The sequence below is a fragment of the Equus quagga genome, chromosome 17, assembly GCF_021613505.1.
Source record: "Equus quagga isolate Etosha38 chromosome 17, UCLA_HA_Equagga_1.0, whole genome shotgun sequence".
In the NCBI taxonomy this organism is placed as follows: Eukaryota; Metazoa; Chordata; class Mammalia; order Perissodactyla; family Equidae; genus Equus; species Equus quagga.
This window is the reverse complement of record NC_060283.1, coordinates 52,745,056-52,768,716: the sequence shown is the minus strand read 5'-3', so window position 1 is coordinate 52,768,716 and position 23,661 is coordinate 52,745,056. Positions and strand designations below refer to the sequence as shown.

At 46.2% G+C, this 23,661-nt stretch overlaps 1 protein-coding gene across 4 annotated transcripts in view; it reads left to right on the top strand.

Moving 5' to 3' along the window:
* SMARCAL1 (SWI/SNF related, matrix associated, actin dependent regulator of chromatin, subfamily a like 1) overlaps positions 1-23,661 on the top strand; it is a 53,596-nt gene that overhangs the window by 19,250 nt on the left and 10,685 nt on the right. For all 4 annotated transcript variants that reach the window (XM_046644023.1, XM_046644026.1, XM_046644024.1 and 1 more), the window contains exons 10-14: positions 1,637-1,702; positions 9,116-9,256; positions 14,291-14,509; positions 20,035-20,105; positions 23,265-23,367. In XM_046644023.1, coding sequence (XP_046499979.1) covers positions 1,637-1,702; positions 9,116-9,256; positions 14,291-14,509; positions 20,035-20,105; positions 23,265-23,367 — 600 coding nt within the window. The remainder of the gene's footprint in view (positions 1-1,636; positions 1,703-9,115; positions 9,257-14,290; positions 14,510-20,034; positions 20,106-23,264; positions 23,368-23,661) is intronic.

Genomic DNA, 23,661 nt, shown 5'->3' with positions numbered 1-23,661 from the left:
CATGCTAGAGGTCAGGTCATGCGATCATGGGTGGAGGTGAGCTTGTGGACTCTGGACCATCCAGGGTTCCAGAAACTGCAGCTGGGACAGCAACGCTGTGTGCCTTTGTCCAGTGCCCTCTTGTCAGAATGGCTCGGCCATACAGTTCAAATGGTCAGTGTGGGAGCTCAGAGAGGGGAACGGAAGGCACAGGTGCAGGCCTCAGGTTCTCAGTACGTGAGAACCGTACTGTGTGCTTAGCATAAGGAAACTTAAATGTTTATATTTTGTCAAAGCTATACAGGTAATGAGTCCTTGAGGGAGTCATGTCTGGTTTGGCACAAGTTCAAGTGTGGCTTTGAAAAATGTTAGCATCCATGTGACATGAAAATATTGAGAGAAGTATCCCAGGGTGATGGCAATGGTCCTGCTGTGTAGGAGGAGTCAGGCCCTCACTGCTTGCGTGTCCTGCTGTGTCAGGTACTTTACGTGTGGTTGTTAAGGCAGATAGTGTCCTCATTTCACAGCTGATGAGACTGACAATGAGAGAGGTTGCATAATTTGCCTGTGGGCCCGCGGCTAGCGAGATGAAGAGTCAGTGATCAAAAGTGGGTGGCATCCAGCTTCAGAATTCATGTTTTTCTGTTTCTGGCTCAACACTGAACCTGCCATATGATTTTTGACAAGCCTCTTCCGCCAGTGTTGGTTTTCTCTTCAGTTAAGAAAGAGCCCTGTCCCCTCTGACTTCAGACAGACGTTGCAGGAAGTAATACAGTAACGGTTCTGAGGTGTCGCACTTCTTGGATGAGACTTCAGATACAAGGCTTGGCTTGTGGCTAGTTATGACAGTGGTTAGCTATAACAGTGGCTAGTTATAATTATGGTTAGTTATAACAGTGGCTAGTTATCATCGTGGTTAGTTATAACAGCGGTACATTTTTACCTGATGGTACTTTCCACTGATTCTCTCTATAAACCCCTTTTTCTTGCCTGTCATGCAGGCTCATCATGAGACAGGGCCACCAATGTCACACCCCAGCTTTCTGGGAATAGACCCTGTGACATTTGGGGGTCATCTCACACTCCCCTCCATTGTGCTTTTGAGGTCCTTTTTGGTTGACTGTAGCTGAAATGGAACAGGGGTTTCTCACAGATCATCTTAATCAGAGTCCGTGTTCTAAGCCTGGCAGTCGGTCCCTGAGCACAGGAGAATGTCCCCTTCCCTTCTCCAGGCTCCCACAGGACTTTGTCATGCCCAGCCCAGTGGCAGCTCCCGCAGCACAGTGACCAGCTGTCAGTGGGCACCGTCCTTCCTGCTGCAGGGCCCCAGGGCATGGCTGGCCCAGGGTCTCAGCCCGTGTTGGGCGCACAGCAGTCTTTAGTGTGCTTTGCTTTGTGCCGTGCGCCCGACAAAGCAGCCAGCGCCTTTCTGCGGCTTGTTCAGCCTGCAAGGAGGGCGGCCAGGGAGTCACCACCCCACCTTATGAGTGGAGTTGCTTCACCGGAGCCTGGGTGTGCCCCTGGGCCCACAGCTTCCCCGGGGATGCATGTGCTGAGGGAGGACTCCTCGGTGCCCTGCCGGACCTGGCTTCATGGGGGCCCTGCTCTGTCCACCCAGGGTCTGGCCTTATTCACTGACATGACTGTTTCTTTTCAGGATGAGTCTCACTTCCTCAAAAACAGTAAGACCGCCCGCTGTCGCGCAGCCACTCCCCTCCTCAAGGTGAGTCCTGCTGGGCGCCTACGCCCACTCGGCGCTGAGCCCGCACAGGGTTCCGCTCAGGCTGGCCAGGGCTCCCAGGACAGCAAGGCCTGCAAGGCCAGGGCTAAGGGCTCTGGGCGTGGACGTGACTTAGCATTGACCTCAGGCATCTCTGCTAGGGCTTCGGTCCAGATTCATTTTCCTTCCTAACATCCTGCTAAGGAGCTCGTGGTCAGTGCAGTCGTCTCTGTCTCTCCAAGATGAAGACCTGTCGAAGGTCACGGCTGAGTCAGGCCTGCCCTCGCGCTCATCCTCGGCTCCTCCTGGCCGAGGCAGAGGGAGAGCTGCCAGCCGTGAGCTGCTTGGGAGGAACAGCCTGTCTTCTAGGTCACTTTCGGGCACAAAGCTCTTGTGGTGCTGGGAACCAGGCGATGCGCTGTACAGACTTAGAACCAGGCTTGGGGGATGGGCAGGAGGCGCCGGTGTTGCTGAGCTGGGCCTGCGGGCTGGGCTGGTTGAGCCCCGGCTTCAGAGCAGGCAGGGGGCCACACAACATAGCTGCACACCTTCATCGGAAAGTGGTCTGCTCTGACCAGCGGTCTAAGCTCCCTGTTTCATCTCGCTCACACCTGTGTCTGTGTTCTGTGTCCCAGTCCCCCTGCCCCTGAGAGAGGGAAGGCCCCCAAATTCCCTGCCATCTTCTTATAGTGGACGTCTCCTAGTATTGAGGAAAAACGGAATAATTAGAAAAGTAGCTTTTTCTCTCATAACAAGGGAGAAGTCTCATAAGCGACTTTGGGGCACTCTCCTTTGGTTTGTGTAGACTGACCGAATAAAAGTATGTGGTCATCTTGCGCTCTATTAAAGCAGCCTTGGTGTTGCACCAGCGTCTTAAAACGGCAGCTTTTATTGCTTAAAAGAACCCTTAAATTGTACCTAAACTAGGGGGACAAATGTGCTAAGTATTGGTGAAGCGTATTAGCATTTGAAAATTAACTTAATTTTTCCAACTCCCCACAAAACACTTACAAGCGTCTACTCATTTCAAGTTTTGTTTTGTTTTAGAAGTAACAGAATATGACACGTCTTCCAAAGCAGGGTTATGTCATACGCACCACACTTAGAAATGAAAGTCCTTTGCTTAAAAAGCTTGATCTTCTGCTCACTTTACCGATAAATATTTATAGGTCGAGAGCCACTTAGGGACACTCGTAAATCAGATTATTTTCCCCAAAGTGGTGACCCTTCTTTTGGGAAGCTTTAATATGTTTTCTTTTGAAAAATATTAGTAGGCCTTAGTACTGTGGTTCCAATATTACAGCCATAACTAAAATTAAATCTGCACCTCTGATTGTTTAGACGGAAGAAACTGCACAATAGATAGATCCTATCATTAAAGGCATAATAGGAAGGCTTCTTAGCAGCCGTCTTATTAACACCGTCCCCGCCTGGTCGGGCAAGCTAGACCACATATTGGTTTCTGAAGTACGTGCTTCTGAGCCAGACCTTTTAAAGCAGCGTTCACATCTTTGATATCTCGGCTGTATTTCAAAATGGCCCATTTCAAACAAATCTTTTAACTGTTAACTAGTGTGTATTACTCTGCATTTGCTGTAGAACCTGGATAAATTGACATTTGAAAATAGGACCCTTGGACATAGGCTGCTGTTTATGAAGGTGTCTTGAAGACGCTCTCTTCCATAACCTTGACTTCACATGTTGCAGGACTGAATGGAGGTGGGGACGAGGCATTCTGTGTTGTTCTGTTAACCAAACCTTTCATCTCTGCTGTCTTTTCATCTAGATTGGAGTTCCTCAAACTTGGCAGTGTTGACATTTGGGGCCGGATGATTCTTTGTCATGTAGAGCTGTCCTGTGCATTGTAGGATGTTTAGCAGCATCCCTGGCCTCCACCCACTAAATGCCAGTAGTACCCTTCAGTTGTGACAACCAAAATTGTCTCCAGATATTGCCAGATGTCCCCCAGGGGCAAATCGCTCCTCCCCGTCTCTGTTGAGAACCACTGATTTAAGTAGTCTAAGGAAATGAGTGTAAATATTTTTGGGATAGGAGGAGAGTTGGGAAGAAGTAAAATATGCCTTTGAAAAGCCATAAAAGGGCCTGATTTAATACCACTTCATTGTTCTTCCAACTCATATGTCTCTTAGAACTATATTCTGATGATTAAGGTTCCAAGATCTTTTCAGCGAATGTGCATGGTGAGGTCATTAGGTTATATCTTCCAGTCTGAGCTAGCAGGGCCAGATCGTGTCCAGGATATGTGGGTTTCCTAACTGGTGACAGCAGCCGTGTGCAGAGGACATGTTGCTTAGGTTGTCAGAAACTGGTGTCATCCCCTGGGAAATGTGACATCTTTCTTCCCCCACATCACTGTTTGCCTTGGCTGCTAAGCAAGGTGGTTCTGTTTTATACATAAATGTGTGAAAGAAGACACAACAGAAAGCTATAAAGAACAAAATTAAAGTTACCTTTCATCCCTGCAGGAGAGAAAGCCACTGTTAACAGTCTGGTTGTTTTTCTAACACATCAGTTGTAGGGCAGGGTCATGGTTTTCATGGCTCTGGAGCATGCTGTTGTACGGATGCATCATCTCCTAATTTAACCCTTAGTGTTGGGCACTGTTTTGCTGTTATAAATACTTCTGCAAATGAACATCATCCATATATTTGTAGCTTGCATACTTTGTCCTATTAGACAGATTCCTACACTTAGAATTGCTGGGTCCTAATTTTACCTTCTGATAGATGCCCCTGAAGTCCAGTCTGGCCAGGCGTAACCATCTTCACTCCCACTTAGCTCGCATCACGCGGTCCTCCTCCGCATGACTGCAGCCCTGAAGGTCATCAGTCTCTTCCCTTTAGAGCAGTGAGCTGCATTTGGGTTTTCTTTCTGATGGTTTATTTACAGTGCTTTTGATTGTTAAACCAGTGTTATAACATTATTAACAGAATAGATTGTTTCTTCAGAGTGAAAAAGAATCCCACCATCCTCTCCTAATAAATAACTTTCCTTTTTGTGTGAGTAGAGTGCTTTTTATATCTCTACTGATTGGCTAGCCGAGGTGAAAATAGTGGTCTAAAATATACAAGCTTTTTCGTTTTCCTTTTTCATTAAAGTAGTTTAAGTAAATGATGTACTCAAATAGTACAAAAGGGTGTACAGTGAAAAATAACTCATTCTCCCACCTCTGGATCCCCAGTCCCTTGATCTCTCTTCCGAAAAGAGGCCTGGTTACCAGATTTTCAGGTTCACTTCTGAAAATTATTCTGTGCCCATGAAAGCATGTGCACGTGGTCTGTTTCTTCCTCAGAGTTCTTTCTAACTACTAGTTCACACCTACCTCCTTCCCTTAATAGCGTATCCTGGGCATCATTCCACCTCATTCCAGGTGACTCGGCGGCATTCTTATAAATAGTATTCTCTGGTATACATCTATTGTAATATGTATCATCTGTTCCCTTGTGATAGATTGGTAACCAGGCTCTGGCTGTTATGTACAGTACTGGAATGGCCATCTTTTCATGTGATCTACAAGCAGGAGTAGAAAACCCAGTGCCTCTGCATCTGGAGGGGAAAACCCAGTCCCTCTGCATCGAGAGGAGCAAACCCAGTCCCTCTGCATCGAGAGGAGCAAACCCAGTCCCTCTGCATCCAGAGGAGCAAACCCAGTGCCTCTGCATCTGGAAGAAGTGGCTCTGCCTCTCTCAGGCCAGACGGCAGAGTGCTATCAGCTGGGGCGTCTGCTCTGCCCACAGAGTCAGGCTACTGGAGGAGTCCCGTGTGGTCCAGCCATTCTGGTGAATTTTTCTCAATTTCATCACAGAATCAGCCGAAAAAGAAATTATAAGAGTCTAATGCTTAATTTAAAATAGACTATTTCCCCCAGAGAACAAACTCCTCTGTATTATTTAATTTTAGCATATGTGCTATGTTAATATTACCTATACACAGATGTTTTGAATACCTTGAAGGTCAAAATGGTGTAATGCTGATCAGCTGTAATTATACCATTTGATGTATTCTGGTAACATTTTGGTAGTTTTGACCCAGTACCCCTGTAGCCGTGGTCTCCATTCTGTTTGTTCTTACCCCATTCTAGTTGCCTAGCGTGGCATCAGAACTTCACTCGTATCAAAGCAGCGATACTTACTGAAAGCACTGTGGTTATCCTGCAAATCAGCTTAGTACAGGCAGGCCCTCCAGACTTGTGGCTGGAGCTGTGTCTCTCTTTGGAAAAAGGTTGGAAGCTAGAAGGGACCATTGTTTTGTGAAATGTGCTGACCAAACCAGAGACTCAGAAAAGCCATCTACTGAGAGGTGACCCTCTGCTGATCCTTGGGGCGGCTCTGGTCAACAGGGGTCATAATTATCTGTTTGTCCTGGTTTGCTCTTGTCCTGGGGAGCAGAGTCAGGAGCAGTATGAAGAGTGGAACCTCAGATCTTCTCCCCAAGCTCCAGTCACTGGATTCTCCTCAACTTTGAGCTTTCCCTCTTGTTCTCAGGCTTGCGAGACTACGGGTGTGACTCTGGTTGCTCCTTGCATAATCGCTGTGATCCTGCATTTGTTCTTGATCTGTGTACTTTTGGTCACTTGTCCCCAAACTATGTTTGCCACTGTCCTTATTTTTGGAGATTCTATAGTGACTTCTGAACTAATTAAAACATATCTCCAGTGTCCCTGTCACATCAGGGCTAATGCGTATTAGGACACTTGGGCAGTATGGGCTTGACCTTCTCTTTGATGTCATCTTCCTCCTCATGTCCTATTTCTAAATCGTAGGGTACTTTGCCTGTAGCTGAAGCTTTATTTAGAGTATCATTGGGAATAATATTGGGTGTAAGAATGGGACTAAGCTTTGGGGACCATGACGTTTTTCCTAGGCTGGGGTCATGGTGAAATACATTAAAGCCAATCAGAGTAATTCAGTAAAGCAAGTTATTGGTTGAGTTGGAGAAAAAGAGGTAATGACGGAAAGCAACGAGGAATTCCCCCTACTGCTGCTTATAGGACCTTAAGACAATTTCAGCTCTTTTCTCTACAACAGAACATTCTCTTGGCTCATATTTTAAAATCCATGTGTAGGCTATCTACTTTGAATTACTCGATTGAATTCTCTTTGGCAAATCGTATATACCAACTTGTCGTGCTGTCAGCCTGTAGGGCTCCCCCACCGTGACCCATGAGGAAACTAAACCTGTCGTCGATGGTCATCTGCCTGCAGCTGCGTCTGCTCGTGGGAATCACATGATTTCTCTCTGACACCAGATAGAAGTAATTTTTTACCTTGTTTCATTGTAGGTTTCCTTTTTAACTAGAGGAGTTAATTATAAAGTGTTCCATTTAGTGTTGATTTATGTAGTTTTCTGCATTTGTATTTTCCCAGAGTGGAAGTTCTCAGAAGTGGAGGGTGACACATAAGTCATTGCAGCTGGGTATGATTAAAGGCCTTGTGGGTGACAGTGATGACAATGCAGACGTGTAGGGGCTGAGCAGGGAGCAGGCTCCATCATTCCGTAACAGATGAGATGCTGTTCTGGTTGCTTTCAAAGCTGGCCTTTTTCTTTTTCTGCAATGCTCCCTCTGCTTTTTAACACCCACAAACGTCCATTGTCCACAGGTCCATCACCCACCAGTCTGGGCAGGGAGATGGGAGGTCTGACTCAGTATTGACTCTGTCCTATAAACAGCTGGCAGAGAAGCCTGGAGTGAATTTCCCTGCCGTGACCTGTGGGCTGCCATCCAGGCTCTACCCCCAGGCAATAGCGGCGACCGTGTGGGGAGTGGGTTTGGGATAATGTGCCGATTTCCCCTTATTGATAAGACTTTTTCATTTTCCCCGGTTCATTGAAATGGTCTGGAGCCAAGGCAAGGGATGCTGCAGACATCATTCAAGAAGCTCATTGTTATGTTAATGAGTCTGCATTAAACCGTGCAGGAAATTAGAAGGCCTGGTAATTGAGCTGTGGAAGATCATAGCTGGAGAAACCCGTAGCCCTCCTGTCATAATGGAATTAGGTATTGGCAGTTGCTGAGAGGGCAGAGTGCATCTTGAGGATTGTGTATATTGTATATTTATAAAGAATCGTTTTCCTTCCCTCTGTTGCACCTTTATTTATTTATTTTTATGGGGCACTGTATCCATTTGGAAACCTGATTTCCTCCCCTCGGTGATTCACTGCATGTGATTGCCTTGTACTACTGTCATTAAGTCAAGGTTACAGTGGTTGACAAGCTGTTTCTAGACAGCTGTGCTCCACGGTGGGGTCCCTTCCCAGAGCTGAAATGAAGTTTACCTCCAGTAATCTTTGGCCATTCCATGTTCTAACACAACAGGAAATGTCCCCTTTTTTCTCACCCTTTTTTCCATCTGAATAAGAGGTAGGATATTGAGTCTGATTTCCTTGGGTCAGGGTAATGAGCAACGTGGAATTCATCATTGGAATTGACCAACTATTTCTATCCTGCCGACTGCCGAGCAGGCTGCTGCAGACCAAGGCTGAGTTTAGGGTAAATGGATCTGGGTCCCCCATTTTAAAGTCCTTCTTAGTTGCAAAATGAGCTTGAGTCGGGATCTCTACTCTCAAAGCATTGTGAAGCTGAATTAGTGACGGCCTTTGTTTTCACCTCTAAAGAAAATCAAACAGCTTTTACACTTGTACACAGGCCTCCCCTGACTTCCTCCCGGGAGTGAGAAAGGGCTGCTCCTGGTGTCATTATCTGATCCTGAGTTCAACTGACATGTGAAAAATCCATTCTGGAAGAAGTTCAGACCCATTGCTCTCTCTCATACTTCCGCTTCCTCTTCCAATGCTGGATTCTTTGAGCTTATTCCATGTTCTCTAGGACACTAATTGTCTTCCTTCTGAATGTTTTTCAGCATACAGAGAGTAGTCACTGATTACCTACTTCGTCCCAGGTGCTGTGCTACAGAAAGTAGAGACTGGTCCTTGGTGTCCAGGAGCTTGCAGTCTAGTGAGGGAGACAGATGAGGTAGAACTTAGCGTACTGTGCTAGGTGCCAGTACAGAGATGGGCAGAGAGTGCGACAAAGGCAGCTTAGGAGGTGACATCCAGCTGCTTACAGGGGTCCCGCCGTGAGGTCCTCAGAACATGTGCACTCTTTTTCTCTGGTCATAGAACCTTTGCTGAGAGTTCCCAGGCTGTGGGCCACACAGAGCTCTGCAGTGAGGCCAGTCTGCGGTGCCTTAGGAATCTAGATCTGCTTGGTTCTGAGATGAGGAAACTGGAGAACTGCCAGCAGTCGGAGTGTCCAGGAAGCGACAGGCATTCGTGCTGGCTCCTGGGGCACTTTGCTGTTCCTGGGGGTGTCCAGCTCCTGTCTCCTTGGGACATTTGGGATGTTCCCTGTGTGCTCCTCTGTATTCTCAGCACCTCTGGCTGTTTGTTTTCTAGGTGGCCAACCGGGTGATCTTACTGTCGGGCACGCCAGCCATGTCCCGGCCTGCAGAGCTCTACACACAGATCCTTGCGGTCAAGCCAACTTTCTTCCCTCAGTTTCATGCCTTTGGACTTCGCTACTGTGACGCCAAGCGGGTATTTATCCCCTTTCCTTCCCAGCGCCCCCATCTCTCTCCCTTCCCCGGCCTTCCTGCTCCCTCTCTTCAGCCCTGGTATGATCAGAAGAGCGCTGGCCAGGGAGCTGGACCAAGATTGTATTCTGCTTTACCCCTGACACTAACCTTGGAGTGACCCCAAGGGGTCGATGAGAACAGCCCCTCCCAGTTTTAATGCTTGTGGTGATTCCAGGTTGGTGTTTCGCAATAAAGGGACCAGTGGCTAATGCTTCGGTGTGTGGAGCTCTGAGAACCAACAGCTCTAGCCCAAGAGAAGGGCCATGAGGGGAGCTAGCGGCGAGGCCGAGGCCCACAGCACAGGGAAGAAAGGAGATGAGACGGTGAAGGAGTGTGAGGGGAGTCTGAAAAAAATCCCCTGGAAAAGTGAAAAAATACTCTGTGCAAAAAAGACAGAGGAAGCCTTTGAGCAGGTGGAGTGGGAACTTGGTTGAGCTGCCTTAGGGCTCCCATCAGTGAGCCTGGCTCGTAGGTATTTACTCATTGTAGTGAATCATGCAGGCCAGACGCCTCTGACCTGCAAGTGTTTCTAGGAATACGGTGCCAATGGAGCAGGTCCTTCAGGAGCTACAATCTGAGCAGCTTCAGTTCTCTACAAATGGCACAGGAGGCCTTGTACGCACAAGTACCATTGCAATCAAAATCTCAGTTTCTAAAACCTCAATTGTTTTTTAACTGAAAAAAAATTTTTTTAATGACATGGAGAAATACAAGAGTGGAAAAAAGTAGGATGCAAAACTTTCCCTTCTTTTCTTCCTTCCTGCCTCTCCATCTCTCTCCTTCTCTTCCTTTCTCTTCCTCTCTCTCTCTTCCTCCCTCTTGTGTGACGAGAAGGTAATATACACCGAAATGGACTTATAAGCAGAGAAAATCAACCTTTCTTAAGTGTTTTAAATTGCATTATTCGCAAATCCCAAATTCCTCCTGATGGACCATTGAATCCATCAGTGTTCATTAATCTGATCAACCCAGCTGAGCTGGGACACTGGATAGTGTCCTTACCAGTTCCTTTGCGTGTCTTCAAAGCCACTCACTTTCAAAAGGATGGCCTTGCCAGACAAAGGACTGCTGTTGAAGGATAAATTCATCAATTGGCTTTCCTCTGCATCTAGATGCCTCACTTTTGAATATAGGTCAAGAAAATTCTAGTTGCTACAAACCTTCTGTCCTGTAAGCCAGAGGACAAGAGTCAGGGGTTGAGAGGAGGGTGGGGGGAGCCAGTGTTTTTCTCTTATCGCAGGATTTCCTTCTCAACCATTACGTCACAGGTCACGTGCATGTTGTGCGTGCTCTCCCTCTTGATGCAGGTGAGTTTTGCTGAGACTCCCTCTGCTGGGCCTCTCCAGACATGGCATAAGCCCAGGCTGGTAGCACACTAGCCCCTGCGGTTTGGGGGCTGACTTCAGAACAAAGAACCACAGACAGAATGGACCTGCTGCGGGTGCTCGAGGGCCTGGTCGCGTTCCTCAGCTGCTCCGCCTGAGCGGTTTCCTCGGTGTAGCCTGATCAGATCTGATGCCCTGTCACCCTGGGCACTAATAATGTTGGCCGTTGCTTTTTCACAGTATGCCAGGCTAGTACAACCTGTGGGTGGCCAAGGAGGCTGTGCCCCAAGCAGTTGTTAGGTCTTCCTCTGAGACTTGTAATCCACAAATTCCTCCTTCTATAGTTCCTTCAGTTCCTGCGTGTTGCCCTCTGCCCTCTGCCCTCTGCAGGGTGAAGTGGGCCTCTCTGCCATGGTTCTGCAGAAGCCGGCCATACCCAAAGTGTGGTAGAATATGACCAGAGCCCCCAGGAGTTTTTTTTTCTCCTTGTCGTTTCTCCCTTCCGGGTCAGCAGTGTGTTCTTGGTGGACTCAGCGTGTTTCTTGGCCTGAGCTGAGAGGCCTCAGTGTCAGGCAGCCATAAATCAGGTTGGCGAAAGCCTGTACATATTTCCAGTGTTCTTCCCCAAAAATAACCCAAGTGATGATGACCCAACGACAGCTCCTTGTTTGCTTGGGTGTTCATTGTCTTCCTTGATCAGCTGAGCTGTTTCCTTCTGGGATTGGGCTGCTGTCTCTTTGAGAAGCACAGTCTATGGCCTTCTCCTTGGCTTTGGTGCCTCCTTCCTTCTCTCCAGACCCACAAGTGGAATGCAGCCCATCTGTGTGCTGGGATCTTGATTTGCTGTGATGGATAGACGCAGAAGTCCCAGTCGGTGTCATGTTGGCAATCGGGGTGTGGCTGGGGCTGACTCGAATCTTCGTCCTGAGCCCTGAGTAACTGTCTCTGATCCAGGCTCAGGAACATCCACGATCTGAAAACCAGAAGGGAAGGCTCACTAACTTCTCTTTCTAATCTGTACTTTCAAAACTATGGCCAGGGCGGTGAATTCATCCTTCAACAGTAGTCCTTTGTCTGGCAATGTCAGACTTCTCCAACTCGTAACTCTGTTCCCATGAGGTTCCACTGGCCCTGAATTAGAACACCGGACTTCAGCCCCTCTCAAGTGCACGTCGCTTCTCCTTTTCCCCTGGTTGGTCTGCTGTAACATCATAAACCCAGAAGCCAATGCTGAGCTGCCCCTGGCTTTTTTCTTGTGGACAGTACCTCTGCCACAGTGGACTAGCTGGACTCTAAAACTTCATTAATTCAGACCTTGAAGATTCCTGTTTTTGTGATCAAGTCACAAATATCCCTAAGCCCCTGTTTGCATCTGAGACGCTGACACTTTGGAGAAGTGGCTGCAGCTCACTGGCTCACTTGTTGCCTATACCATCTGAGAGGGAAAAGCCTTGCTGTGCAAGTTCATGATGTGAATAAGATTGTCAGCCTTATTTTTTAAATACTTTTTTAAAAGAAATTTTCAAATACTTTAAAACTATCCACTTATATTCAAACAAAGTACTTATAATGTAAATTGTAGTGCTTTGCAAAGTTAATTGCAAATCAATTTTAGCTGGTAATTGAGGCAGATAAGTTCTCAGTTATTAAATGTATTTAAAGCCATACACTTCCTTAATCTATAATGCACTTTCCCCGTGGACCAGATTAGATTGATTGTATATAGTTTTCATGGTCCCTCAAAACTCTTCATGTGTGATTTGCACCTTTATCCTGTTTGCAAATGATCCAGTTTCTGAAAAGGCTCTTCTTGTCCTCGCCTGTCTGGGCCTGTGGGGTGATGTTCAGCTAGTGATGGAAGGGGCCGAGATGGAATTCATTGCCTTTACTTCCCAAACTGCCCCTTCCTGTGCTCCATCTCTGACCACCATCACCCCCAGTTTCATGCCGTCCTCAGATTCACCCTTTCCCTCCTTGCTGCCCGCCCCATGTCACCCAGTAGAACACAGACAGTCCCCTCCTCTTCATAGCCTTTCTTCCGCCCAGCCCCATGCCTGGTACTTGGTTAGTTTTCAACCAAACCTTGCTGGCTTGTGATTATTCCAGAGTCCAACTTAAAATCTTTGGTATTATTGAGTTTAACCCACAAGATTAAGAGCTGACAATGTTAGAACTTAGGAGTGTGATATCCAAATTAATTATATCTACTTGTCCCCAGAACAGTTTTTATTTAATGTAGCTGGTAGGCCAGGGCTGCTTTGTATATTGGGGCTGGGCGGGGCGGGCAGCTTCTAGGATTAGGAGATGCCACTGAAGAGAGTGCCCCATACTGAGCTCATTTTCGACCCCATAGCAGAGGCGTTGGCTGAAACTTCCATTGGTTTGAGTGTTTTTTTAATAGAAGAAGCAGTTTTTGATCGTTTTATTTCTCCACCTTTGAGCATCTCTTGCTATATCGCAGTTTAGCAAAGGTTTGTAGGACACCTGCCATGTCTCCACAGTTATACTGTGTCCACTGGCCCTCAAAAATGAACAAGCCTGGGGACAGCCTGGTGGCGCAGCAGTTAAGTTCACGCGCTCTGCTTCAGTGACCTGGGGTTTGCCAGTTCGGATCTGGGCACGGACCTGTGCACCGCTTATCAAGCCATGCTGAGGCAGCATCCCACATATAAAGTAGAGGAAGATGGGCATGGATGTTAGCTCAAGGCCAGTCTTCCTCAGCAAAAAGAGGAGGATTGGCGGAAGATGTTAGCTCAGGGCTAATCTTCCTCGAAAAAAAAAAAATGAACACTCCTAGCCCCTACCCTAGGTAGTTCACATTCCAGGCGTGGGGGAGGCGTAAGGCAGGAAGGGAGTTGAGTGGCTGAAAATATAAGGCAGCAGACACCCTGGCTCCCTGATTTTTCTGTAAGACTGTAGAAATCAGTCCTGTTTCCAGTCAGATTGTTAGTGAAGGATAGGGTTTTCATTGAAATTGTAACATCTCTAGCTGTGTGGCAGGGAGTAGACATTCTTGCTTACTGCTTCCCATGTGCCACCGAATGAGGGAGCCGTGCTTATGAAGGGCTGCCCGGGCACTCTAGAACCCACTGCTGGCTTCAGCTGGATTAGCAGAAATCCATGTTCTGAGCGGCTCCTTTGGTCCCCACTACTACCACCAGCGCTCAGTTACCTGTGCTGTGTTACACCTGATGTGTCACCCATTCTGAGCAACCCCAGCTTTTTAAATCCCTGTAAATCTCATCAAATGAAGGTATTACTGACAACATCACGTATTACATTGTCCAGTGGACTCTGTGGCATGAGCCCTGGGGAAGGTTATTTCTGTATTAAGTACGTAGCAGTAGTCTGGCAAGCTGAGTGTTTTGTTTGCTTTTTAATATAATGCACACCAAACCATTTTACGCCTTGCGTTCGCTGCTAGAAAGCTTAGTGCGAAATTGTGGAATGCCATGATAGGTGTTTTTCGTTCCCCTCGTTCCTGACTTTTTTCCCTTCTCCTTCCTGTTTCTCATTTGTATTATATGGGATGTTATTCATTCTTTAAAGCCACTTGACGTTCTCTGCTCAAAGCCAAGGGAAGAGAAGGTGGTGAGGAGAGAAACCACCTGGAGGTCACAGCCCTGTGAATGTGGCCCTGGACAGCCTAACGCCGTGTTCTCCCTCCGCAGATGCCCTGGGGCTGGGACTACTCAGGCTCCTCCAACCTTGGGGAGCTGAAGCTCCTGCTGGAGGAGGCGGTCATGCTGCGCCGCCTCAAATCCGACGTCCTTTCCCAGCTTCCAGCCAAGCAGCGCAAGATGGTGGTGGTTGCCCCGGGCCGGATCAACGCCAAGGCCAGAGCTTCCCTGGACGCAGCAGCCAAGGAGATGACCACCAAGAACAAGACTGTGAGTCCAGGGCTGAAGACGGGTATTGGGAAGTCAACGTGTCACAGGTGCTCCTTCCTGGAGGGGCTCTGTGGAGACCCCAGGCGGTCCCTGAACTTGCCTCTCCGCAACCTCCCCGTCCCTGGGCAAGGCCAGCGAGCCCGTTTGTTACTCAGCCTGCCTAGTCTGCTTCCAAATGTCATATTAATTTGCAGTTTATACTTGAGTAGATCGCTACTGATGGATGGTCATAAAAATAAACCCCGGGCCAACTGCCGGATGGTGATATATATACTGAATCCCTCAAAGAAAGTTGGAGTTTAGTGTATTTTGAGAATGCCTCTGTCTAGTGACAGTGGTTGGAAATTCGTCCTACATGTATTTGATATATACATTAACCCTCTCACCATCCCATGTCCTTTGCTTTAGTCAAAATGACAAATTAACATTTATATAAAAGTAGAGTTTTCAGACCCTCTTAACCCTTTGAATCCTTGTTACGGTCATTTATGATTGGGGGAAACCGAGGCTCATAGAAATTATGATTTGCCCAAGGTCTCATGGCTGCTCCGTGGCAGAGCTGAGGCCTCATGACTGCTCCGTGGAGGAGCTGAGCCTGTGACTAAGCCTGTCACCCCTGTATTTTAGGGCTCTTTCCACTATGGTGGTTTTATCTTTTCCAAACACTTTCCTATCTCTCTTTAGTGTCATCCTGTGCTGAATGCTATAGAGTAATCTACACCAGCTCCTTTTCTGTCGTCTTGGGATAAAATCTTGCAGTTTTCATTGTCAAGAAAATAGCAGTCATTGACATTTTTTGACATTATCATAAAGTATTATCTGAGCTTGATGTTACCCCGTATAAAGGCACTTAGATCTAGATGAGATCCCAGCCTTCTGGGAGGTTACAAAATAAATAAGAATGACAGGCGACAGAATGTGTGATTTTCCTTTGACGTTATTTTACTATGTGATGAGAGAGGCTAGCTGGTAACTTCTAAGAAACAGAGGGTCGGGTAGAGGATGAGCTGGTAAATTGTGAAGCTGGATTTAATTTATGCTGTATTACAATTATTCGTGTAGATGGTCTGCAGGAAATGAGCAGGCATAATCTCTTTGTTGTGGGGTTTTCACACAAGTTCTGCGACGTTGATGTGGACATGTAGACCAGTGGTTCTCAAATTGTATTTCATTAGCAGAACCAGGGTATTGTGTTGGTAAAATCGGTCTTGGTGGTCTTTTTCTGATTTCTAGAGAGAAAAATTCAATGGTTGGAAAAATTTTTTTCTCAATTTTAAGTTTTTTCAACTTTCTTAAACCTTTAATGTCTGCTAACTTTTGCCCACTGGCACTCTACCAGACAAGAAAACCAGTGAACAAATATAGCAAATATATTAATGGAAAAAATTCAGATGTGTGATATTTTTAGATGCAAAGAACTGGATATTTATGATGCTCTGTTTTAGTTCCTTGTGTGTGGGGTGGAAGTAAGTCCAGCACGTCTCGTTCAGTTCCCCAGAAGTCCACCTCCTGGACTGGGATGAGAACAGCCAATGCAGACAACTGGAGAAGCAGACAGTGGGTGTTTGAAATGAGGAGGGAAGTCACCTAAGTTGGCCAAGAGGCACCTGTAAGTTGTGCAGAATGGCCAAAAAGAAAATGAAACAGAATGAAATAGAAGTAATGGGAATTTTGAACTTAGCGCAGCAAAGTTTGAAAGCATTTTTTAAACGTTTTGCCGACTTGCAGAATTCTTCAAGGTAGATGAGTGGCTGTTTACAAAGATGATTTCAGATGTAACCTGAAAGTTTAATTTCTGGGTTTACAGTGACGGCAAATTATCTAGGCTGAGCCATGGAAATCAGGAATGTTGGGTGTTTTATAAATTCTGGTAGCTGTGCAAATCCCTTAAATTTGGGGGGATATTTGGATATTTTCTTACCTAAGAGTGAGAGCCGCAACTTGCCTCCCAGGCTTCCTGCTGGAAAAGTGTGTAAGGATAGTGCCAGTTGCTGTAAGTCCCACCTGTTGTGTGATTGTCGTCTCTGCTTCTGCATACCAGAGTCTTAATGCTGTTTGTCAGAAGACTCTGCAAATGTGAAAGTGAAGGCTGAACTGCAGTGTGATTCTTTAAGAATCCAGATGAGAAGGTGCCTAGAGCTCTTCTCAGTCCATTGATGCAGAGTCAGTATCTGCCTCCATGGAGTCCTAGGAAAATTAAGAGTTTGTCCCTGAAAGAGAGAAATCGAGTTGGTAACACATTGCCTTCAGTGTGATGCTGAAGCCAGATACTAAGTTCTAACAGTAGTAAGATAAATCCTTGAACATTTGGTTCTCTTTTGTGTTTTTTAATGTAAATTCATTTTTATAATGGAAAATCCAGGTAGAAAACAAATTTATGAGCTTCGTGCTTTAGACCATCAGAACATTTCTTACTCTAAAGCCACCAATTTGGTGAATCTGTAAAGTGCGGATCCGATCGGGGGCACCACCCTCACTTAACTCAGGAAGGGGAGCCAGTGTCAGTAAGGAGTTGACGTCCCCTCCAAACCCTGGGCAGGTATACAGTCCTGAGTTGAAAGAGTTGAGATACCCAAAACCGTGGGGAATCATGATTTTAAGGTTTTAGTCAAATAAGGAGGCCGTGTGAATCTATAGAAAGACCCGTATTTATAGTTGCTTTTCGGGCCCACGTTTCCCTGCAATTTTGCACGTTATGGTGGTTCCAGCAAAGCTCTGCTGACCTGCCAACAAGTGATTCTTTCTTTGTTCTCTCACACCTTCCCATCTTGAGGAAGACGTTTTCTAAAAAGCTTGAGATCACAGAAGCCGAGATGAAGCAGCCAATTATAAAATATAACGTCCAACGAAAGCTTCGTCTCGTTTTCAGCTGAAATAATAGATATCTCCACACGGGCTAAGAAAAGCTGACTCTAATCATCTTTTGTCTAAAGCCCTTTTTTGACCAGCAAGACCAAGAGCAGAAAAATGAAACAAGTCCATGCAGACGTCCCGGTGACAGTATCAGTTCACCCTTCTGCCATTTGACCATCCATTCAAATTTCCAAGATAGAAAAATAAATTCAAAGCCCCAGTGGATCTAATTTAATAGAAGTCTAGGAGGCAGGAACAAAGAATGCAGGTTATTTAAAATTTCCTGGCCTGTGTCTGGGAAAAGAGATGAGATCATTAATAGACTTGTATTATGTCTACCCAGTGTTGGGGAGGTTTTTTTAAGATGAAACTATTGATTTCTCCCACGTTAAAAATACAATAGATGTCTATTGTATAAAACCTGAAAAATAAAGAAAGTTACTTATAATAAGTAACATTTATTAAACATTTTTTAGTACTATACTGTAAAAAAAAAAGATTCACTCATCTTTTATGTCACATAATTTCACCAGGTATCATTTGGATATTTTTTCCATAAAATGTATGTCTATTTTGCTTTAAAGTTTATATTATTTATATATACATTTATAGGTGTTTTCAAAGCAGAATTGGGATCATATAAACATACATCACATGGGGAAGAAACCAGATTACAAAATTGCATCGTGAACCTTTTTCCATGTTAAATGTTCTTTTGATACATAGATTCTTTTGATAGACTATTTAAAGACTGTGTAGTGTTTTCTCATATGGCTGTGTTATAGTTTTGCCATTCATTTTTGGTTGAACACTTATTTCAGTTGTTCCCTGATCTAAGTAATACTACACTGAAAGAGTAGCTTACATATGAATTTGTGAACATCGATTATATCATGAGGATAAATCTTAAAAAGTAAGTTGCTGGGTCATAGTGTGTGGGCGTATTTTGAAGGCTTTTGGTGCAAGTTGACAAATTGTTCCCCGAAGGATTAGCCCAGTGCACCATCCCCCCAGCCGTGGATAAGAAAGGTGTCTGTTTGCTCACACCTGCTTCAGCTGCAGGTGTTAAATCTTGGGGAAAGGTTCTGAAAGTGCTTTTCACCATTTTCCCTTTCTTTTTAGCAAGTGTGAAGCGGGAGTGTGGCTGGGAGGGATGGACCTGACAAGAGGAACGACGGTCTCTGAAGGACACAGAGTAAAATTAGAGACTGAGTTATAGACTGGGGGTGGTCGGTTTGAGGCATACACTTTGTGGGTGAGGTCATCACATGGAAGCCTGGCTCTGTCCCTTTAGTGCATCCTACTGGGGACCACATTAGGTTAGAAGGCCTCCCCTGCTGCACGGGACCCTTTGAGGGGACAGAATAGATCTCATGAACTCTGTGAGCTCAGTGGCCACAGGTGAAAGGCTGTGTGGTGTCCAGAGCCTTGTCAGAGTCTACCCTGGGCCTGTGGCTGAGAAACAAGCTGAGACACACTGCCATGGAGTCGCTTCTTCCACTTGTCCCCAGGAAGTGTGAGTGGTTCACTTGGACTCCGGCCACAGAATAGGAGGGGTGGTGGCCGCCACTGCCACAACACGTAGAACGTGAGGTGGATCCACTACCCTGTCAGTGTCCCCACGAATGCCTGTGTCTCCTGGGAACCTTTCTTCTTTCTCCTTAAGACCTAGTGGAAAGGCAGTGTTTAAAGCCCAGAAGCTTTGTTGACCAGGCCTCTTTTCCCACCGCCTGACGTTGTCAGTCATTGAAGCTGCAGTCTGGCGCAGGCTGCTCTCCTGAGTTAGGAGTGAGTTCACGACCACAGAGGTTACTTCTGTTGGTCACTTCTTTGTTCCGTGAGAAAGTTGTGTCATGTCAATCACTGGCCTCATAGGCCCATGTGCAAGAAAGTGGGGGCATATATAAACCTATGCTCTCATGCTTGCTAGTGCGAGGAGATGGCTGCCCTACCAATGGTGGCAAGACTATTTTTCCTCTCTGGGAGCCCAGAGTGAATAGATGTTATCTTATTGTGAAACTATGTGAGCATCTCCTGTGTTAGCATTCTTTATTAGGATTTATTTAGATGCAAACTATAGGTAGAATGTGGTTTCTTCTTCTGGGAAGTCATTTACCTTATGAGGGACAGAAGCCAAAAACATGTGAATAATGGTTTTGAGATGATACCAGAATAGACTAGTTGGGATCAGTTCGAATTAATTCAGTAAGTTTTGGACAGAGGTGAGCCTGATCAGTCAGGTACGGACACAACTTGGCAGAAAAAAAGGGGGAGGCAAAAAACATGCTGGGAGAACGTCGTGTGCAACTTGTCACCAGGCGGAGTAAGCAGGTGCCTAGCGAGGCAGCGTTTCAGCTGATCACAGGAGGTTGGTCTCCGTGGTGGAGCCCTGCCTAAATGCCTTTCCAGAGAGCTCTCAAGTGCCTTGCCTCGTTAGATTCTCACAACAGTTCTCCGAGGATGATGGAGGAGCCATAATGCCATGTCTCCAGGACAAAACCAGAGTCCAGACAGTTCTGATAGCTTGGCTAAAGTAAGTGGATGAGTCAGGGTCTCCTGGCTCTGGCTGTCAGCGTTAGGAATTGTAAAGCTCTTAGTGGCGATAATTACGTCAGCTTATCCCAGAGTTCTCAGAGTTGGAGTCTTTAACCCCTTGATTTCTCTTTCCACAGAAACAGCAGCAAAAGGAGGCTCTCATTCTCTTCTTCAACAGAACAGCTGAGGCTAAAATTCCATGCGTCATGTAAGTGGTCACCAAGTGTCGACTTTGCTCTCTCATCTTTAAAAAGAAACACCAACGACCAGTCTGCGAGAGCAGTTTGTGTAAGACAGGATCAGAGATTAGAATTATAGCTGCCTCTGGTACAAAGTTGAGGGCACCCTGGCCTCATCCCCCCGGGCGTAAGTAGGCCTGTCACGGCGTGCTGCCAGGATGTGCCTGCCATCCCTAAGAAATCCTGCCTTACCCTGTGAGCTGGAGCCGCCCACTTACAAGGAGGCTGGGGTTGACCCAGACACTCAAGGGAGCTTGTCCTCTTACTCAGGAGAACCGTGGTCACTTGCCTGTAGGTAAAAGTTAGGGGTTTCGTGGAAGACCAGAAAGGCTGCCTTACGAGGATTCTCTGGTCTTCTCCAAAGACATGAAGTTCCAGCTATTATTTACCTACATAGAAAAGGCAAATGTCAAAGTTCGTTCAAAAGATTTGGGCGAGTGGCCATTGTCACTCTTATGTTTCCTTCTGCCTTATAAACTAAGGCTGAAGTAATAATTTCTATGCTTAAAATTTTCACTGACTTGAAAAATCTCAATTTGTCACCTTTCTTAAAGAAGGGGAAACCCGCTCACGTTCACATCTCGCTGTGGCAGAACCTTGAGGCAGTTCTAATGACGGCAGTTTCCCAACTTCCTCTTGTTTAACATTCTTGTGAGACTCTGGCAGGGTAATGGTCCATGTGATTAAATTACAGTGGAAGTGAGTTTAGTGTGGGTTGGCCAGTGCCAAATTGCCAGTGGGGACCGAGCTCTGTGGATAGATTGAGACACACACAGGCTGCCCCACCCTCTCACTCGGCCTCCAGATGTGCCGGCCTCCCCAGCCTCTCCCTCCACACCCTTAAATGTGGTAAGAGGGGGAGTTCGCTGCATTATTCAAATCTAAGGTTGTCCACAAAGACCACGGGATGTCGGCTGGCTCCCCTTCACCCTCCAGGCACTGCCCTTTTCTTTTATGATACTGTTACGAGACTAATGAACTCCAGATGTGGTTTTTATGGCCTGGGAACTTCTCAGAAACAAATCTGAATTGCCCCCACCAACCCCTTTCTCCTGTGCTGCTGAGTAACAGCTGGCAAGGGTCCTTTCCCTTGCCCCTCAGCTTGTGACCTACAGAATTCCACGTCCAGAACCACCCATTTAACCATTTTGCCACCTCATAAATAAACTGTAGTCGTACCTTGTCTTAGTCCCATTCAGGCTGCTGTAACAAAAATACCGTAGACTGGGGGGTTTAAAGAACAGACATTTATTTCTCAGAGTTCTGGAGGCTGGGAGGTCCAAGATCAAGGCGCCTGCAGATTCGGTGTCTGGTGAGGGCTCTTTTCGTGGCTTGCAGACAGCTATCTTCTCGCCACATCCTCACGTGGTGGAAGGGGCGAGGGTGCTTTCTGGGATCTTTTATAACAGCACTGATCCCATTCATGACGGCCAGTCCTGAATTATTAGATCTCATGACCTAATCAACATATGAATCTTAGGGGGGACACAGACATCAGTCCATTGCATACCTTATACATACTTTCTCAGAATTCCATGATAACTTGTATAGCGCTTTATAGTTTCCAACAGTTTTGAGATCTGTTAACTCATTTCACGTTTACAGCCTCTTTGTGAGGTCAGTAGAATATGTCACATTGGCCCTGTTGTTAAAATGCAGAAACTGAGTAAATCTCACTTAAATCTCTGGACCTCAGAGTCACACAGATAGTAAGTAGAAATTAGATTATAAAATCTTAAAGCCCCAATTTCCTCTGCTAGTTGTTTTTCTTGCCTTTTTTGCTGTTTGTTTTCATTTGAGTGGACTTCTTTCAACATAAAGCCAAGGTCGGTGTGCGAGGCACGTATTTCCAGCCTGGCGACAGGGATGCTGGGAAGCGCAGAGCAGCAGAGCCTTGCCTGAGATAGAGAGGGGAGAGAGCGTTAGGAAGGCTGGGCCTGCGGTGTTTATGAGCTGGCCAAGTTGGTTTTATGGCCTTGTGACTTTTTGATGCTGTAGCAATAAAGTTTTTTGCTTATATCATGCTAAATTTTATGTCTTTCAAACTAATTGAAGAAGATTCTATTAGTACCAACAATTCACAAATTGAACTCAAGTCCATGCCCTGGTTGGCCATAGTGTTGTTTGAAAGTAATTCTTGATGCTTAGAGGGCAGTCCACTTACCTTTCCACCGCCTGCCTGTGATAACTTTGAGCTTTGTCCTTCTCTAAGGAGGGCAGTGTCTGTTCTCTGTCCAGACCCATGCACGTGTGGGGACGAACTCAAGCAGAGCGAGTGCTCCTTGTGGTCGGGACGCTTTCCGCTCCCTGTGCAGGAGCAGTGACCTGTCTGGGACTGAGGGTCAGCAAGGTCCGCTGACTGGGTGACTCTCCTCCCCATGGGGTAGCTGCCTTCCTTTAAGGCCATGGCTAAAGATAAGGGCTGGGAAGTCAAGAAAAAACACAGTGGATAGAGGAGAGAAGTTTATTAACAGGACAATGAAGACCAAGCAGATAAAGTCCTTTACCCATATTCCTTTCCCTCGGACAAGAATTCACTTACCACTGACTTAGCTGCTGGCCCTGTAGTTTGTAGTCTAATGTGGGAGGGAGCTGGAGAGCTTCCCCTGACCGTCTCTTCTGTATTACTACTTTTGTCTCAATATGACACTTCCAGAAATTTGATTATTGTCAAGAATCCCTTAATCCCCTGCCAGGCATTTTCAGATCTGTAGACGACACTTCAGTTTGTATTGAAAACACAATATAATGATAGGAGCAGCCCAAGTGCAAACTCAATTATCTCCTATGATCCCAGGTCATAAGAATGTTTCCGTAATATACCAGAGACACATGAAACATAAGAATGCCTCAATTTATATGTGTGTGGCAGATAACCAGAAAGTACAGAAGAACTTTCTGTTTGTGGCAGAACGTGGCTTCCCCACAGCTCCCAATTTTGCTGCTTCTATTCGACTGACATGATGTATGGGAGACGGGGGGGGAAGTTGGCCCTAGAGAAGCGGGAGGTGGGTTGGGGAGGGCAGGTACTCTGAAGATCTATGCTATAGATGCAGTCAGTTTGCAGTAATTAATCTCAACTGGATGAGTAGGTGCTTAATTTATTGTGCTCTCATTGTCGAATGCAGTGAATATATCCTGGACCTCCTGGAAAGTGGAAGAGAGAAGTTTCTTGTGTTTGCACACCATAAGGTGGTTCTGGATGCAATTACTAAAGAGCTTGAGAGAAAGGTAAGCCCCTTTGAAATTCAACACAGGATGCTGTTCTTGTCTGTGTGTCCCCTGCTCAGTTGTTCTGAGCCAAGAAGTGAGATCAGGTTTCCTGAAACATCGCTGAAGACTTCTGAAGAATTCTTGCTTGTAGAACCACGGTGGGGTCAAAATATTTTCCCAGCAGTGTCCTTTAACTTCCTCCGTGTTCTGTACAGAAATCCCTGGAGTCTTGCTTTAGGAACATCTGCCAGTGGGTCTTGCATTATTCTGTGTAAATAATTGCACAACGGTCAAGAGAGGAGGCAGCAAAAA